At 40.2% G+C, this 17,873-nt stretch overlaps 1 protein-coding gene across 4 annotated transcripts in view; it reads right to left on the minus strand.

Annotated features, from left to right (window-relative positions):
* Nucleotides 1–7,788, minus strand: part of mlh1 (mutL homolog 1, colon cancer, nonpolyposis type 2 (E. coli)) — a 34,670-nt gene extending 26,882 nt beyond the window's left edge. Inside the window, exons 1-3 of one of the 4 annotated variants that reach the window (XM_053679553.1) lie at nt 7,469–7,786; nt 7,202–7,292; nt 179–277 (exon numbers count right to left, since the gene is read on the minus strand). In XM_053679553.1, the coding sequence (XP_053535528.1) occupies nt 179–277; nt 7,202–7,292; nt 7,469–7,575 (297 nt within the window). In that variant the 5' untranslated portion in view covers nt 7,576–7,786. Of the gene's footprint in view, nt 1–178; nt 278–7,201; nt 7,293–7,437 lie in introns of all 4 variants that reach the window. The other 3 variants (XM_017463425.3, XM_053679554.1, XM_053679555.1) reach the window with 3 other exon arrangements.
* Between the last annotated feature and the right edge of the window lie 10,085 nt (nt 7,789–17,873).

The raw sequence follows: 17,873 nt of genomic DNA on the forward strand, positions 1-17,873 counted from the left end.
AACAAAAAAAACATAACACAAAAAAATAGACAAGTCATTTGACAACTGCTTTGGAACTTCACTGTATTTAAACTTCCTGTAAATGTTAAGTTTTACTAATCAGATTCTTTCACTGTAACACATAAATGCAAAACTAGTCAGATGCCAACACTAATATAAACCCCTGATATCATCATACCTCTCCTCTGAAACCATACGTTGAAATAGATGCAAGATCCTCAAAAGTCTGAAGCTTGCTTGTTGTAAACCGCTCACAAACAATTTCCAGGTCTTCTTTCTGCCAAACACAGAGTGGAAGAGGGAAAAAGTAACTGTTTTATAAGTCAAGGCAACAACTTAAAAAAAGCAAACCAACAGAAAAAATAGCTTGAAATAAAGTATTGTGACTAATGCAATCAGGGATATCTGGGGGGGGGGGTTATTATTGTGTTACATGCACATCAATATTCCAGTAATAATCGGAATTTGACAATATTGTATTCTTTACAATACATGTATAATGTGTTAATTATTATATTGTAAATAATGTGTTGCATGTAAACAGCAAATTCGCATGCTCGGTGCCCAAGGAATTGTGGGTGCTAACAGCTGTGGGCTAGGTATTTTGGAATGAAAGCTCAGGAATATTCCGGTGCCTGTACATATATAAACATCATATTCAGAATATGGCTGCAACCTGAATATACACCTTAAATGGAATTTGATGTGCATGTATATGTTTGTTTGGTCTAACTAGGTATCATTAGCCTTACTAGGGCTATGCGGTACAGCTAAAAAATGTATCACGACATAATGTTTCATATCATTCGATATCGATAATTATTGATAAATTTGAATCTTTTTTAAAAGGCCAGTAGAAAAAAAAGGTTTGAATTTAACCACTGTATTTTTTATTTACCCACTTTATTAAGGCAAACAACAAAATTTTAGTTTTAACAGTCAAAGACAAAATAGAATTTAAACACATATCTTCTCTTATATCTCATATGAAGATTAAATAAACAAGTGTTAAAAAAAAAAACTCTTGAACTTAATAAACAAAATATTACAAAGTGTGTGCAATGTAAAACTGTAAACATAGAACAATCAAGGTAAACTTTAAGGGAGATCAACATCGCATTACAGTGCGATGACTATATGATGATTATATGACTCCTGGTGCTCTGCTTTGTGCTCAGCCTGTTAGCATAGTTAGCCTAGCATCGTATAAAACTTCCACTCTAACATTTACTTCCAGATAACACTGTGCTCAGCAGCCTGGCAGAGGGCATATAAATTGAGGTTTGTGTCCAGCGTGCACATAACGGTCGCACCTGCTGAGTGGATCACCAGCTGCAAGTTTTCCTGAGGTAAATACTTTTTACTTAACACATTTTAAACAAATCTCTTTTATAAGTGACATTTTTAAATGTAACCCACTACCAATATCAATTAAATATAGCTAAATATATAAAGAAAGTAAACAATTAAATCAAATTATAGGCTATTACTAACAGGGCAGCCTGAGGGAACTGTTCGTTTTCCTCAAAAACTGCCGCTTTCATATAAAACACATTAAATTGTCATAATTAACTGACTGCCTTTTCAAGTAGATCCGAACTTCTCAACCTTTTGTAATTAAGCCAAAATAAAAACACATATTAAATTTTTTTTTTTAATCTATGTGCGTGTAATATATATATATATATATATACACACACACACTTTTTTTTATTGTGTTTTTGTACTTTTTTTTAATTACTTTTCATAACTTATGATTTTGATCAAACTATATAACAGACAGGTATGGAACATGAATGATCAAAAATGTTTCTGAACACTATAACTATTTTGAACAAGAGAACTAGGCTGTAATAATGTGTACTATTTTACATAAAACATGTTGCATGCCATTCGTCTTGCATTCTACAAACATTCGCATAAGAATGATGTAAATTGGGACGAAGGGCGCATCTCGTTAGCCATGACATTGTTAAATCAATCAGTGGGACACCTGTGCTTGCTTCTTTTTACAATCACGTCTATGTCAACTGCTGTGCAATCACCAGGATGTACTGCTCCGGCTCTCAGCCACTCACTGAACAGAGGAGATGCGGAGAGGTGTGAGTGCAGCAGGAAAGCAAGGCCTCATGCTTGCAGGACAGTACTGGCAACATTTGGTAAGTTGCTAAGGTTTGTCCAAAAAGTCGATAGATTTGTCGTTAGGTGCTAGTTTTGCAACAAAAAAAAAAAAAGAAGTTACTAACGGGATCTGAAAAGTGGCTAAGTTGGCAACTCTGTTCTGTACTAACAGCTAGATAAAAGGCAGGCTAAGCTCCATCTCTCCCCAGTGATTAACATCTTGTAATGCATAACAATTTATTATTTGAACAATAAAACAACTGCTTACATTTCTGTCTACTTGGCATCCATTTGTTATCTTGTGATTGTTTTATAGTCTCATGTGGGATAGGCCACTGCATAACATGACAGTCAGCGGTTTACCAGTATGGAGGCCAGCAAAGACTAACTGGGATATTTTGTTCATGCATTTTTTGGGGCCATATTTTCATAATCTCTGCTTTGATTTCAGTTCTCTATTTTTTTGTAATGTTGTATCACGATAAATAAATAAATAAAATGGATGTAATTGATAGTGACAGTAAATAAAAACATATACTGATATACACGGACTCAAGTCACTTATTTCGAATTTATTAAATTCAATAGCATTCATGTAAGATATTCAAAATAAAGATTGTCAAATAAATCATGTAAAATAAGTTACAGTAAAATTACTGTAATATACTATAAAAAAAGGTTGCAGTAAGTTTACATCATACTGTAAACCACATTTACAGGTAAGCTACTCTAAGTAGCAGTTAGAGTAACTTACTGGCAATAGTGCTGCCAATAAGTTACAGCAAAAATACCATAATGTCTAACAGTGTTGTATATATTCAAGCTTTCCGAAGCCTTGTGACAGCTTTCTGTGAGGAAACAATCTAAATTTAATGTAATCATATAAATCTGCTTTAACTGTCCCGATTGAGTCAATGATGTAATCTGTAATGATAATGTCCGATTTGTGAGTGAATCATTTGTTGGAGTCAGTTAATTTAATGAATTGGAAAATCCCGTTGATAAAACCAGTCTGAAAGATTCATTCACAAATTGAGCCGATTTGATTCTCAAGTTCAACTCACTTATTCACTGATCCCGTCACTGTTTTAACTAACTTCCACATTTCTTTCTGGAGCTGCTGGTGTGTGAAACCTATTATTCCCTCAATGAATAATAATAATAATAATAATAATAATAATAATAATAACAACAACAGTAGTAGTAAACTTCATTGTCCTTGGTACTCGGGGAATAAGAAATTATAAGCTGTCAACTTGTAAAGACATCCAGACAGTTTCTATAATGTCTGTGTATGAGTGAGAGAGCGAAAGAGAATACAGTGGTGTTAGTTACTTGTACTATGTATATATAGTAGAGCTGCAACAACTATCGATAAAATCGATAATAATCTATTATGAAAATCGTTGTCAACTAATCTCATTATCGATTAGTTGGTCTGCGCGCAGCACGGGGTAGATTTACTCATTACGTTACTTCTGGTCCACAAACAGAGAGTAAATACTAAAAGTTGTGTCCTGTGAAGTACTGTACACTTACACTGTGCACTCTACACTACCGTCTAGTGTGTGAATTTTAGAAAGGTAATATCATCTCAAATATAACACTAACAGGTTTTTTTTTTTTTACTAACCGGAAGTATAAGCCGCTTCCTAGGCAACTGCACATGACTTCATCCGCACACTAGCATTAACACCCAAAATTACCGACAATGACTTTCTTCAATTTATTTTCGGTCAGCGTTACTTTTTATTCCCAACATGACCTCAGTCACCATCAGACGGGCGAAATAGTCACTTGACAGAGGAAGAAAGTCAGAAAGGCAGGGGAACATTTTATATTAAACAGTGCTGCACAAGCACAAAGTTATGTTTATATCCAAAATGCTCCACTGTGTGCAAGGGGCAGGGGAAACTGGTGCAAGCTGCTTAAAAGGTTTAGTTTAATTTAAATTTATTGTCATTATATGCTGTATTTGCGTGCTTGCAGTGTAACTTCTGTCGTTTATTATAACGGAAGTGATTTTAGTAACGAGGCCACGTTGCTGATCATGCGCGGTGTAGACGCGCAATAGGAGCGTCAATAAGATCTGCAATGTCTAATTAAAACATTATGATCAAAAGTAAACACACAAAATAATGTCTAGACAGAGTGAGGAACAGAAACCACAAGGTGCATTGAAGGAGTTTTTATTATAAATTTATGACTGTAGTTTAATTCGGTGCTTTTTGAGCATCCATAAAAAATAATGAATAAATACTTATAAATATATATATATAAATTTATTTTATAGTATTTATGCATTATTTTTTATGGATGTACAAACAGTTGTGTAAAGGTTTAGACTAAAGTTTATATTTTTAACACTTAGTTTGTGGATTTTGTTTTTAAATAAACAAACAAACAAAAAAAGGGTACTGATAGGCTGCCTCGCCCCATCCGATTAATTGGAGAAAAAAAATAATAATCGGCCAATTAATCGATTATGAAAATAATCGTTAGTTGCAGCCCTAATATATAGTTATTTATATATAGTTATAAATGCACAATCAGTTAATTTAATAAACAGTTAATTTAATAAATCAAATGTAGTTCTTTATAGTCTCATTGAATATGAAATTCTTGTTATGCTTATCGATAGAGCTGCAACAACTAATCGAAGAAATCAATAATAATCTATTATGAAAATCGTTGTCAACGAATCTCATTATCGATTAGTTGGTCAGCGCACGGCACGGGGGAGATTTACTCATTACGTTACTTCGGTTCCGAAAAACACTCTTCGGAGAGTAAATACTAAAGTTATGTCCCAAATGATGTTGTTCTCACTGTGCACGGACTACGCTACCATCTAGTGCAGTGGCTTTCAAAGTGGGGGGCCCCCTTGGGGGCTGCCAGAGAAATTTTACTATACCAAAGTATAAGCCACTTCCTAGTCGACGGTGCTTGACGTCACACGCACGTAATGCGACACCGCTAGCTTTAGCTTCAGAGTCACCAACACTGACTTTCTTCAGTTTACCTTTTGTGTCAGCATTACTTTTTTTTTTTCCCCCCAGCAAGACCTCAATCCTCATCACATGGAGGCGAAATCGTCACGTGACTGAGGAAGAAAGTGTGCAACCTCTAAGTCCTCTAAGGCAGGGGGGGCATTTTATTAAACACTGCCAAGAAGATTTATAAACTTTATAAAGCAGAGTTTCTGCAGCACAGAAGCATGACAGTGATGCGGTCGCGAGTTGCTTAAAAGGTTTAATTTAATTTAAGTTTATTGTCATTATATGTTGTATTTGCGCGCTTGCGGTATAATTTCGGTTGTTTATTATAATGGAAGTGATGTGTTAGTAACGAGGCCGCATTGCTCCTCACACGCGATGCAGCACGGTGATACAGAGTGTAGTGGTTGGATTGATAGTCATTGTTTACATGGACAGCAATAATCTAATTATTGACCTTATTCTGAATAAGACAATATTCTGATTAAGGTGTTTACATGAGTTGATTTTAGAACATTCATTACGTTTCCATTTCACATGTTATCAAACATAGATTGATTAGCGGCACACGTCATTACGTCCCCACGCCACGCCATCCGATGTTCGCTCCAGAATTTCACGTATAAACATTAGTGCTGCACAATTAATCGGATATCGATCGCGATTTTGACTGCCCACAATTAAATGAACATGATCGACTGTGATATTAACGTTTAAAGTTCGTTCTCAGCTAATAGAAAACTCCGCTGCAGATCAAATCAAGCGCTTCCTACACTTACAGCCAATCACATAGAGCGGTGCAGGGGTGATGTAATTTTGTAGTTTTAGCGCTTGAGCTGTTTTAGCGCTCGAGCTGCCAGTTTCTCTGCGAGCTCCAGCACTTGTGCGAAGGAAAATCATGACATTAACACGATGCTAAATGGCACTACAGAGGTTGTCGGGGACTTTTAAACGTCATCACGCCGAACAGGAAAAAACTTTGCAGATAAACTCAGGGCTCTACAGTGCGACCATTTCACTCGCATCTGCGACTGAAAAGTACTTTGTGCGACTGTGAATAAATATTTATTTGCACCCGTGTGAGTGATCTGTTCGGAGTTGTATAATACAATCAGAAAAAAAACTACAGGATGTCCAAAATGCATCTACAAATACAGATGAAAAAAACAGATTATAATAACTTCATAAAATATAAATAAAATGAAAAATGAAATAATGTTTAATTACTATGGGTTGCATTTAATATCAATTTGACATTAAGCTTAGTAAGCTATTTCCTTAGAAGGCTAATAGCCTTTTTCCTAATATGGATCATCCTCAAAATAATCAGGATTATCATTCTGGCCATAATCGTGCAGCCCTAATAAACATACAGTTCATCTTCGTTATGGTACCGTATACAGTTTTGGGTGTTTCATTTTTAAGTTTACGATAATTTGTCATGCTATACGTACAAACAGACAACCCCTTGTAACCATGGGCTGCGTTCGAAACCGGCATTCTTACCTACTACATAGTTGTTGAAATACATGATTTTTTACTTACTATATAGCAGGTAAGTAAGTGGTTTCAGACACAGCTGAGCTCTCTTGTTTGCCATCAAATGGTTGAGCACTGCCGTGTGTGTGTGTCCTGTAGCAAAATGCGGTGAACACTCCCACACGACGTTAATAGTGCGATTACGGTGTGCACATGTCTGTAATACACGTCGATAATGCGACTAAAATAGGAGTACTCCACACGTCTTAATTTGATGTGTTTACTTTGAATGTGACTTTAATCGGATTAAGGTAATAAAAATTACTGTTTACCTGGTAGTTTCTTAATCAGAGTATTGTCTTAATCAGTTAATATTGGATTATTGATGTCCATGTAAACGTACTTATTGACTCGGATCTTTGAATCTCGTTCAGCAAAATGAACGAATCTGTTTTCGAGTCATTCCGTTCATTTCAGCAGAATATAATTAACCTCTATCTACGCACTCTCTCTAAGACAACTCGTTGTTCCCGAGTCATTCATGAACGACACACCACTAACGTGCAGGGGTTGAAAATGGAAGCAGGATAATACAGTTGCCTTACCCTAATTCCAGAGCCATTATCCTGAATCTGGATCAGCTTCAGTCCTCCCTCTTTGACAATCACCTGAATGTTGGTGGACTTTGCATCCAGACTGCAACATTAATAATATACATAAATATATATATCTTGGTTATTTTCTAAAGTTGGGGTGAATTTCCTGCAGTTGCTCAGTTTTATTCCGGGTGCATAAATATAGTTACATTAACGTAATAACAAGACACGCCAAACAAACACACCAAGCTAAGGCTGTCGCACAGTGCATCTCACCAGTTCTCAATCATTTCTTTAATCGCATTAGCAGGTCGTTGAATGACTTCTCCAGCAGCAATGCGGTTCACAACGGTCTCATCCAGCCTCCGGATAACGCCTGCCATAATGCCTTACAGCCAGTCTCGGGATTTCTTTAAAAACTGTACTAAATGATCTGCTTATTTAGTTCATAATGAACAAGTCGTACTACCTAAAAGGTTATTAGAGAGCGACCAGAATACCTAACAGGCCACAAGAATTATTTTCATACGTCAACTGTGGAACATAAGTTAGCGCTGTATGGTTTGCTTTCTTTATAATCGGGAGAAACAACTTTCTACCTAAATGGGTCCTTCTGATTCTTCCAATCAGACAATGGGCGGGTCAAAGAGCCATATGCTGTGTCTGATACCGCTCACTCGTTCACTATTCCCTATACAGAGAGTGACATTTGAGTCCACTGAAGTGAATGAAAATGATCATGAGTCAGAGAGCACGGTGTCGCGGATATTATTAGGGCCCGAGCACCGCTGGTGCGAAGCCCTATTGGATCTGCTCCGTTTCTTCTTCCGTTCTCAAATGAATCGTATTTTAGAGGTCCTAAACATAGCCCAAAACTCACAAACCTTTGCGGACGCGTCAGAATCTTTGAAAATTTACATCTGATAGGAGTTCCACAATTGAGTGTGGCAAAATGGCTCGATAGCGCCACCTAAAGAATTTCACCTACACGTACGGCATTTGGTAAACATATATGCATACATGCCAATACGTACAAAAACTTCTCTTGAACTCATGCCCTAAACTCAACAGGAAGTCAGCAAGTTTGGATTTTTCTCTTAAAATTTTGCTCCATTTTGCCATTTCCAGGCCTCGTACTTTAATGGACTCCTCCTAGAGATTTCATCAGATCGACATTATACTTGGTCATTCTCATATCTAAAGGCATTGATGATGCTAAATTGCGAAGCTTTTGAGTTTTCACTGCATGGCGGTCTCACAAGTTTCAATGTTTTGACATGAAAAAGGAAGTTGTTGTAACTCAAACAGACATGTCCAATCTGCTCCAAACCACGTTTGATAAAAGTCCCGGCGTGAAGACATCTACATGCCAATACTCAGTTATAGTCATAGCGCCACCTGCTGCCAACAGGGAATTACACGTTTTACACTGATACACTCCTAACACACAAGTGCTATAAAGTGCTTAAAAAAAAAAAATAATAATAATAATAATAATAATAATAATAATAATAATAATAATAAAAAAAAACATTGGAGGCATTCCCCTGGCAGAGCAACCCCAACGTGCACCCGAGTGCGAGGGCCCGTTCATGGCTACTTGCAGCTTTAATTATTATTGTAAAACAGTAAAGTTCATTTGCCACGTTTATTTTATTAGTTTATAAAGAGAACAAAAACAACTGCTTGTCATGTTTATTTACGCTTATTTCTTATATTTAACAAACATTTAAAAAAAAAAAAAAAAAAAAGAAGATACTAAAAACACTATTGTCTGTCACATTTAGGTTTTGTTTGTTTTAAAAACAGTAGAAAAGAACAATTTTCACAGGGTTTAATTTTCGAGAGGTTTCCTGTCATTGTCCTCAAGCTGACTCCTGAAGTAAACCTGCTGTAAAATCTCCGTCTGGCTAGTTTTGGTGAAACTTCTTTTTCCTGAGGAGAAGAAAAAGGCTGATTTAAGAAAGAAATATCTTTAAGGCGTGCTTTGTTAGCTCGAAGATGCCATCTATCTGTAAGAAGACATTAAGACAAAATACATCCACCGTTGACTAAATAACCAACGACTAGATCCTTCCAACACATGTACGAAACACGTGCAGCTATAAATATTTCCCCTATCCGTCTTTCACTTAATTTAAAAAATCATTAATACATTCTTTTCTAATATGTATGTGAATGTGTTAACTAATAAATGTGAACAATCCTCCAAATAATCATTTGATGTGTATAGTTGGTCATTTAAAAGTTAAGTTAAATCTCAAACTAAGTGGCTGCAAAGAAACACGGTGCCAATCAATCAATAATCATTTCACTTTGAAATATCTCGATATAGATGTAATTAATGTAAAGTTGCTGCCTCCAATGTTCCTGTCCGCCATGTTTATTTTTCTTTTGCGTTCTATCGCCATCTCGCGTTGGATTATGGAAACTAGTGCATTGGCGAGTGTACATCGGATGTATATTCGAAATCAGAGTGCACTGTGGGTATAAACGAGTGAACGAATGTGGGGAATGAAGATGTTCACTCAGAATTCAGACACCACTACAAAATGGCCGACACCCTATATAGTGCACTATATAGGAGATAGGGCGCGGTTTCACATACAGCAAAGGTCTGTGGTGAACACATGCTCCAAATATTTTCACGTTTTATTCTACAACATAAAATACACTAGTAATTCGCCACTCATGATTTTTTAATAGCTTTTACTTGCATTGAAAAAGGTTGTTGCTAACAAGATGCTAAATGGGACTACAGACGTTGTCGGGTACAAAATCGGCAAATACAAATCAAACAGTGAGACACGGGCAGTCAGTCTGCTTTCTATATTTTATTAGCAACAAAAGGGTACATATACTCCAAAACAGACAATTACAAAGATAATTATAAGATAATCCTTTATGGATCCGGTAAAACATTTACAGTTACAGTGGTAAAAACATTTATGTGATGATGATGATGAAAATAATAATAATAATAATAATAATAATAATAATAATAATAATTTAAAAAGTAATTGCTAATAATACTAATAACAACAACAATAATAATAATAGTAATAATAATAATAATAATAATAATAATAATAATAATAATTTGTCACGATTTTATGTCTATCAAATCATTATAGTCTATCCATACACCTACTGTTTGGAGGTGAGTGGGGAGACTGAAGACAGGTGATTTAGCTTCATCTCTAATCCTGACAGTATGATCTGTCCTGTCAAAGTCCTCCGGCCTGAAGTGCTCACTGCATAGCACCGGGGACTCACTTACGGAAACAACTTCCCTTCTTAAAGTTACTTCCCAGTGCCTCCTCAACTGTTTCTCTTTAGGAAACCTTCAGAGTGTGAGAAAACTTAACTATCCATCTAACTACAGTAAGATTCACAATATGTCAGTTGCTCAGCCGAAACGAGGATCTTGTCGCAAAAGTCGATTTGGAGAAAAATGGCAGTATAAATGAAAATCTTGATTATGGGCAATTTAGTTTATAATATAAACTATAAGCTGAGACTTATTACTGTTGCCTGGACCAATATGGCGGCAACGCTGACATAAGATCCAGCGGCCAATGCGGCATCTAGTTATATGTCTATAGTACAGAAGCCCTGAGCGGCCATGTATTATTTATTTTTTTAATTTTCTCGTGATCTCGACATAACAAAAGTTGTTTTCTCGTGATCTCGACATAAAAAAAGTTGTTTTCTCGTGATCTCGACATAACAAAAGTTTTTTTCTCATGATCTCGACTTAATTTTTCTGTGTACTCGACATCTATCGTCCTGAAGTCAATGGGCTTTTTTGAATGGGTTTTTGGTTAAATGCCTGAAATAAGGTCTGTGCTTAACACAAGATCAAGATATGTTCACGTTTTATACTACGACATAATGTGGGTGCGCGTGTGTATGTGTGTGTGTAGAAGTGCGATCATGAGGTGAGGGGCTCAGTCATCTGCGGGGTTGCCGGGGTCGTGCTGGGGTTTTCCCGAGTGGCGGGGATCTCGTTCTGCCGTCAGGCAACACCGCAGGTGCAGCCAGGGAGCAGAGTCTTCGCTCACGTCGGAAACGTCTGAAAAACACGCAACAGAGATTTAGCAGACATGCACTCATCGAAATTGTCTGTAAACACACAGCAGATACTTGTGCACAGGCATTGAGAGTGTTCTCTCCCCTTACAAGTGGAATATCACCCTTTTATATTCTCTCCTCGGCTGCTGGATGGTGGAATTTTTCCGTGCCACGCACCATTCACCAGCTGCGTGTGTGTCGGCAGTCCTGCCCCGCAGCCACGCGCTCTCCAGCCGTCCAAAACATTGGTGGTGCTGAAGCGGAGCTGTCTCTTCAGCACCACCGTGGCAGTCGTGGAAGGAGCAACAGTACCCCCCCCCCCCCCAGCTCCGAACCTACTGCCGTCATGTGTCAGGCCCACAGTATATCCCATCACAAGAGGCCATCTGCATTCCCATGGTGGGTCCCTAGACCTGGAAAGAGAAATCCTGCAACGAGAGGAACCATCGGGTTACCCTGGCGTTAGCGTCCTTGGTTTTGGCCATCTACTGCAGAGGGGCGTGGTCTGTCACCAGGACGAAGTGCTGACCAGCCAGGTAATATCGCAACTCCTCAATGGCCCACTTTATCGCCAGGGCTTCTCTTTCCACGGCCTCATACTTCCTCTCAGCTGGGGACAACTTTTGGCTGATGTAGAGGACCGGGTGTTCCTCTCCGCCGAAGGTCTGCGAGAGAACAGTGCCCAGCCCAGTCTCGGATGCATCTGTGTGCACGGTGAATGGAAGGGTGAAGCCTGGGTTGTGTAGCACCGGGGCGCTGGTGAGGGCTTCTTTCAGGGCTTGGAACATCTGCTCTGCTTCTTCAGACCATTTCACCCGGTCCGACTGGCCCTTCTTCGTGTGAGCTGAGAGGGGGGAGGCTACAGAGGAGAAGTTAGGCACAAATCTGCAGTAGTACCCCGCCAACCCCAAGGAGGCACATAACTGTTTTTTTTTTATGTAGGCCGGGGATAGTCTTTCATTGCCTCAATTTTCTTCATCTGTCGCTTCAGAAGGCCCCGGCCAATACGGTACCCTAGGTACTGTGCCTCAGTCAGCCCCAGGTGGCACTTTTTGGGGTTGGCTGTCAGCTGGCCTTCCGGAGCTCCTTCCGGACCTCCCCCAGGTGGAACAGGTGATCCGACCAAATGGAGGAGTGGATGACCACATTGTCCAGATAGGCGGCTGCGAAGGCACGATGGGGTCGCAGGACAATGTTCATCAGCCGCTAGAACGTTGCGGGTGCTGCATGGAGCCCGAAGAGGAGAACCCGGTATTGCCAGTGGCCATTCGCCGTGCTGAAGGCCGTCTTCGGTCTCGCCTCTGGGACCAGTGCCACTTGCCAATAGCTTTTGGTTAGGTCTAGGGTGGATATGAACCAGGCCCTCCCCAATCGCTCTACTAGGTCATCTACTCGGGGGGAGGGGATAGCTATCGAACTCCGAAACCTGGTTCAGCTACCGGGAAGTCATTGCATAGGCACATACTTCCGTCAGGCTTCAGCATGACTACAATGGGGCTGGACCAGGGGCTGTTGGATTCCTCAATGATGTTGTCCCACAGCATTCGGCCGACCTCCTCCTCAATAGCCTTGCGGCGGGCCTCTGGGACATCATAGGCCCGCTGCCGCACCACCACTCCTGGCTGGGTCTTGATCTCATGGTGGACCAGCTGTGTCATTCCTGGGGAGGTAGAGAACACATCAGTGAATTGATCCACCAACTCTGATAGCTCCAGTCTTTGTGTGGGAGTGAGGTCTTCAACCAGCTGGACCAAGGTACCCTCGTTATGACCCGTGTCCCGGGCCGCAAACGCAGACACTACTGGCGCCAGCTCTACCCCTTTTTTCAGCAGGTTCACATGGTATGTTTGTGCCTCCGCTCGCTTATCGGGCTGTTTCAGGCGATAATTCACAGCCCCCTTCCATTCGAGGACTGTGTATGGCCCTTGCCACCAGGCTAGAAACTTGCAGGAGCTGTTCGGCACTAGTAGGAGCACCGGAGCGTCAGGCTGGAACTCCCGGGGTTGCACCGGGCGGTTGTACACTCGTTTCTGCTCCTCCTGGGCAGCTCTCCTATGTACCTGGACGATCGGGGCCACTCGGTCAATCCTCCCCTGCATCTTCTGCATGTAATCGATGACTGAGCAGAACGGGGAGGGCTGTTCCTCCCAGGCTTCCCAGGCCACATCCAGCAGTCCTCGAGGTTGCCATCCGAAGAGGAGTTTGAAGGTGGTGAAGCCCGTGGAGCCTTGGGGGCACTCCCGGATGGCGAAGAGGATGTAAGGAAGGAGGAGGTCCCAATTTCTTCGATCATCGTGTACCACCTGCCATAGCATCTGCTTCAAGGTTTGGTTGAACCTCTCGACGAGCCCGTCGGTCTGTGGGTGGTAGACAGATGCCTTCAGGTGTTTTACCTGAAACAGCCGACACAGAGCAGACATTAGTTTGGAGACAAAAGGCATACCTTGGTCTGTCAAGATGTCCTTCGGTATTCCCACATGACTGAACAGGAGCACCAGTTCTCTCGCGATGTTACGGGAGGTGGCTTTGCATAGCGGCACCACCTCGGAGTATCGGGTGGCATAGTCCAGGATGACGGGTATGTACTCGTGGCCCCGGGCAGATTTGGGGAGCGGCCCCGTGAGGTCCATGCCAACCCTCTCGAAGGGGACGCCTATGATGGGAAGAGGGATAAGGGGAGCTGGCGGGGGCCTCCGTTGGGCGGTGCCCTGGCACTGGGGCCACTGTTGGCAGAAGCCCCGGATCTCTGCATCCATCCCCGGCCAGACAAAGCGGTCCTTTAGCTTTTCCATGGTGTTTTGTGCCCCCAGATGGCCCCCGAGCGGGTGGGCGTGGGCCAGGTGCATCAGCATCTGCTTCTTGGTCTTGGGGACGTCCAGGAGGTCCATGATTTCCCCTCTGTGGCTGGCCCATTGATACAGGAGGCCTCCCCTGACAAGGAAGTAGGAGGAGGGTAGTCTCTGGTTCGGACTCTGGTCGACCCCTTCTATCTGATGCACCTGGGCCTAGCAATGTTTCAGGCGGTCATCCTCCTTCTGCTCCCACCTGAAGTTCCCCTGCCAGAACACAGACAAGATCGGGTTAGCGTGTGTGTGCGGCTCACCTTCTGCTGTGGCGTCCCCCTCATCTTGCGCCAAGCAGGCCTGCCAGGCTCGGGTCTCCATTGCTCGCTGGGGCACCTTCCTGGATTTGAGAGCTGGGCTGGCCAGGAACCCTGGCCAGTCTCTTCCCAGAAGCAGCGGTACAGGGAGGTCAGGGGTGATGCAGACTAGGAGTGGCTAGGTGCCTGTTTTACCCTGTATTTGGAACTCAGCAGTGGGGACTTCCCAGGCATCCCCATGGACGCAAGTTAAGGTGATGGTCCCATTCCTGCTGATCTTTTTTGGCAGGATTGTTGGACGGGATCCCGTTCTGCCGTCAGGCAACGCCGTTGGTGCAGCCAGGGAGCTGAGTCTTCGCTCACGTTGGAAACGTCTGAAAAACACGCAACACAGATTTAGCAGACATGCACTTGTCAAAATCATCTGTAAACACACAGCAGAGACTTCAGCACCACCGTGGCAGTCGCGGGAGGAGCGATCTTTGTTTCTTGTGCGCCAGCCGCTGGCCTGTCGCCACAGTCTTGAACAAAACGGTTGCTAACAAGTGGCTAAATGGGACTACAGAGGTTGTCGAGGACCTTAAACGTCATCACGCTGAACAGAAAAACTCATCTACTACAGCCTCGTTGTATTTATACTCTCGCTCTTGCAAACTATTCCAACTCAAACTTTCCAACTTGAATATTTATCAGTTTATAATATTTTCCAGTTGTAGTGTTTTTTACATAAAGATTGAAAGAGTTGTTGGAAGCTTAGTGGTGGTAATGTTGAAGTCATGCGACCATGGTGTAGTTTGTTTTTTAGCCTAACATAAGCTTTTCACTTCTGGTGATTGTATTTAGGCTTCAAAATTCGTAAAAGTTGTGTTCATTTCTGAAGATTATCTTAGTGAATGAAACATGTAAGAATCATAAACTTTAGTTGATCACAGAGCTTATTTTCTGTAATAATCCAAAAGCCAATGGGAAAATCCTATTGGCTTTTTGTGAGGGAACCAGGGTGATGCTAATTTCCTGGTTCCGGTACAAAAATTATGGCATCCCTGCACAACTCTATGGCTAGAAGAAGGTGAAAGGAACTCTAGCTATTTTCTTTGTGCTCAAAAAAAGAAATGGAAAGAGAAAAGCTCTTACTGCCCTTGATATTGATGGAGTAATTTGTAAAAATCCGATTAAAATTTCTAAATTTATTACAAAATTTTATAACAATCTTTATGCTTCCAAACTTGATATTAATAGTTGTGAAAGCTTTATTGGTAAAGTGATAAAGTATTGTATTCCTGCAGTTAATGATGTAGATAAGTCATATTTAGAATGTGAAGAAGTTAGGAAAGCACTTCATTCAGTGAAGAAAGGGAAATCTGCTGGCATCGATGGCCTTACCATAGAATTTTACACAAATTTTGGGGAAATTATTAAATTCCCTTTATTCAACATGTACAAAGAATGCATCACTCAAAGAGAGTTGACAGTAACCAGGAAACAGGGGATTATTTCTCTCATTCCTAAGCCCAATAACTGGAGATTGACAATTGGCGCCCCATTACACTCTTAATAGTAGATTAAAAAATTTTGGCATTGGTTTATGCCAATAGATTAAAAATGAATCTTGGCTCCATTAATATCTGAAACACAATCTGTTTTTTTAAAGGAACAACATATATCTAACAATATAACATTAGTCCTAGATTTACTGGATTATGCTAATTCGGAGCATTTTCAAGGGCTTATTCTTTTTTCTTGATTTTTACAAAGCCTTTGACAAGATTGAACACCATTTTCTTTTAAAATCTTTTAAGTTGTTTGGTTTTGGGAATTCTTTTGTTGATTCTATTTCTGTGTTTCATGAAGGAATTAACAGTTCAGTTGTTATTAATTTTTTAATTTCTCAGAGATTTGATATAAGGTGTGGTGTTAGGCAAGGCTGCCCAATTTCTCAATTTTTATTTTAAGATTTCACAATTGGCTGACGACAGTACATTGTTTTAAAAAGATGGAAGTCATGCGTCAAATGCTTTAGATTTAATTAATCAGTTTTGCCTGACCATGATGTGAATGTCAACTTGATAGAAAATATTCCGGTAAAATCCTCAGTTGAATACCTAGGCATTTATATATAAAAAAAATCCTTTGCCGAGACAGCACTTAAACTTTTCAACTAGGATTGTTAAATCTAAAAACATTCTTTATAACTGGCTCTAACGAGACCTTTCATTATATGGTAGAGTCCTCCTATCAAAGGCTGAACATCTTTCTCATTTTATATATCCTTTCCTATCTTTATTTGTTGAGAAAAAGATTGCTAAGATTTTTTTTAGATTTTATTTGGAAAAAGAAATCTCACAAGTTAAAAAAAAGAAGTGCTATCTAATAGCAGAGCGGATGGAGGTATTGATTTTCTTTTAGATCTCTCTGACACAATAAATACTTTTAAATTAATTGGCTCAAAAATTATCTTGGAAAACCGTTCATTTGGTATTTTGTAACCAACTATAGTTTTTGATAAAATTGGTAGCCTCTCTTTTTACAGTCCTGGTCAGAAGCTTACATAAACTCATCATGAACGTGAATGTCATGGCAATATTGGGCTTTCAGTAATTTCTTTGAACTGTTCTTTTTCTGGGGCAGAATGATTGTACAACATACATCTTTAATAAATAAATTAAAAAAAAAAAAAAAAAAGATTTTGGTTCACAAGTTATAATTTATTTGGGGTTTTCTGTAGTCAACACAAGGTTAAAATTATACATAATATATACATACAACACACCTAATATTTAGCTGAATGTCCCTTAGCAAGTTTCACCTCGAGCAGATGCTTTTGATAGCCATCAACCAGCTTCTGGCAGAATTCTGGTTGGATATTTAACAACTCTTCTTGGTAGAATTGGTAATGTTCAGTGACATTTGTTTGTTTCCTGGCCCTGACTCAACTTTTAAGCATAGTCCACAAATTTTCAGGACTTTGGGAAGGCCATTCCAAAAGCTTAATGTTAGCCTGCTTGATCCATTCCACAACCAGCTCTGACATGTGCTTGGGGTCATTGTACTGTTGGAACACCCAATTGTGTCCAAGTTTCAACCGTCTGGCTGATGGTTTGAGATTGTGCTGAATAATTCAAAGGTAGTCCTCCTTCTTCATTATTCCATCCACTATGTGCAATGCACCAGTTCCAGTGGCAGCAAAACAGCCCCAGAGCATAATGCTACCACCATAATGTTTTACATTTGGTACAGTGTTCTTGGGGTTGAGTGCCTCATCTTTACTCCTCCAAACATATTTCTGGTCATTGTGGCTAAACAACTCAATCTTTCTCTTATCTGACCATAAAACTTTCCTCTAGAAGGCTTTTTCTTTGTTCACATGGTCAGCTGCAAAATGTAAACAGGCTTGAAGGTGTTGATTTTCGAGCAGGGGCTTCTTTCTTGGATGGCAGCCTTTCAGTCTATGGCAGTGTAAAACTTGCTTGACTGTAGACAGTTACACTGATGTTCCATCAGCTTCCA

This window comes from Ictalurus punctatus, chromosome 3, assembly GCF_001660625.3.
Source record: "Ictalurus punctatus breed USDA103 chromosome 3, Coco_2.0, whole genome shotgun sequence".
Taxonomy (NCBI): domain Eukaryota; kingdom Metazoa; phylum Chordata; class Actinopteri; order Siluriformes; family Ictaluridae; genus Ictalurus; species Ictalurus punctatus.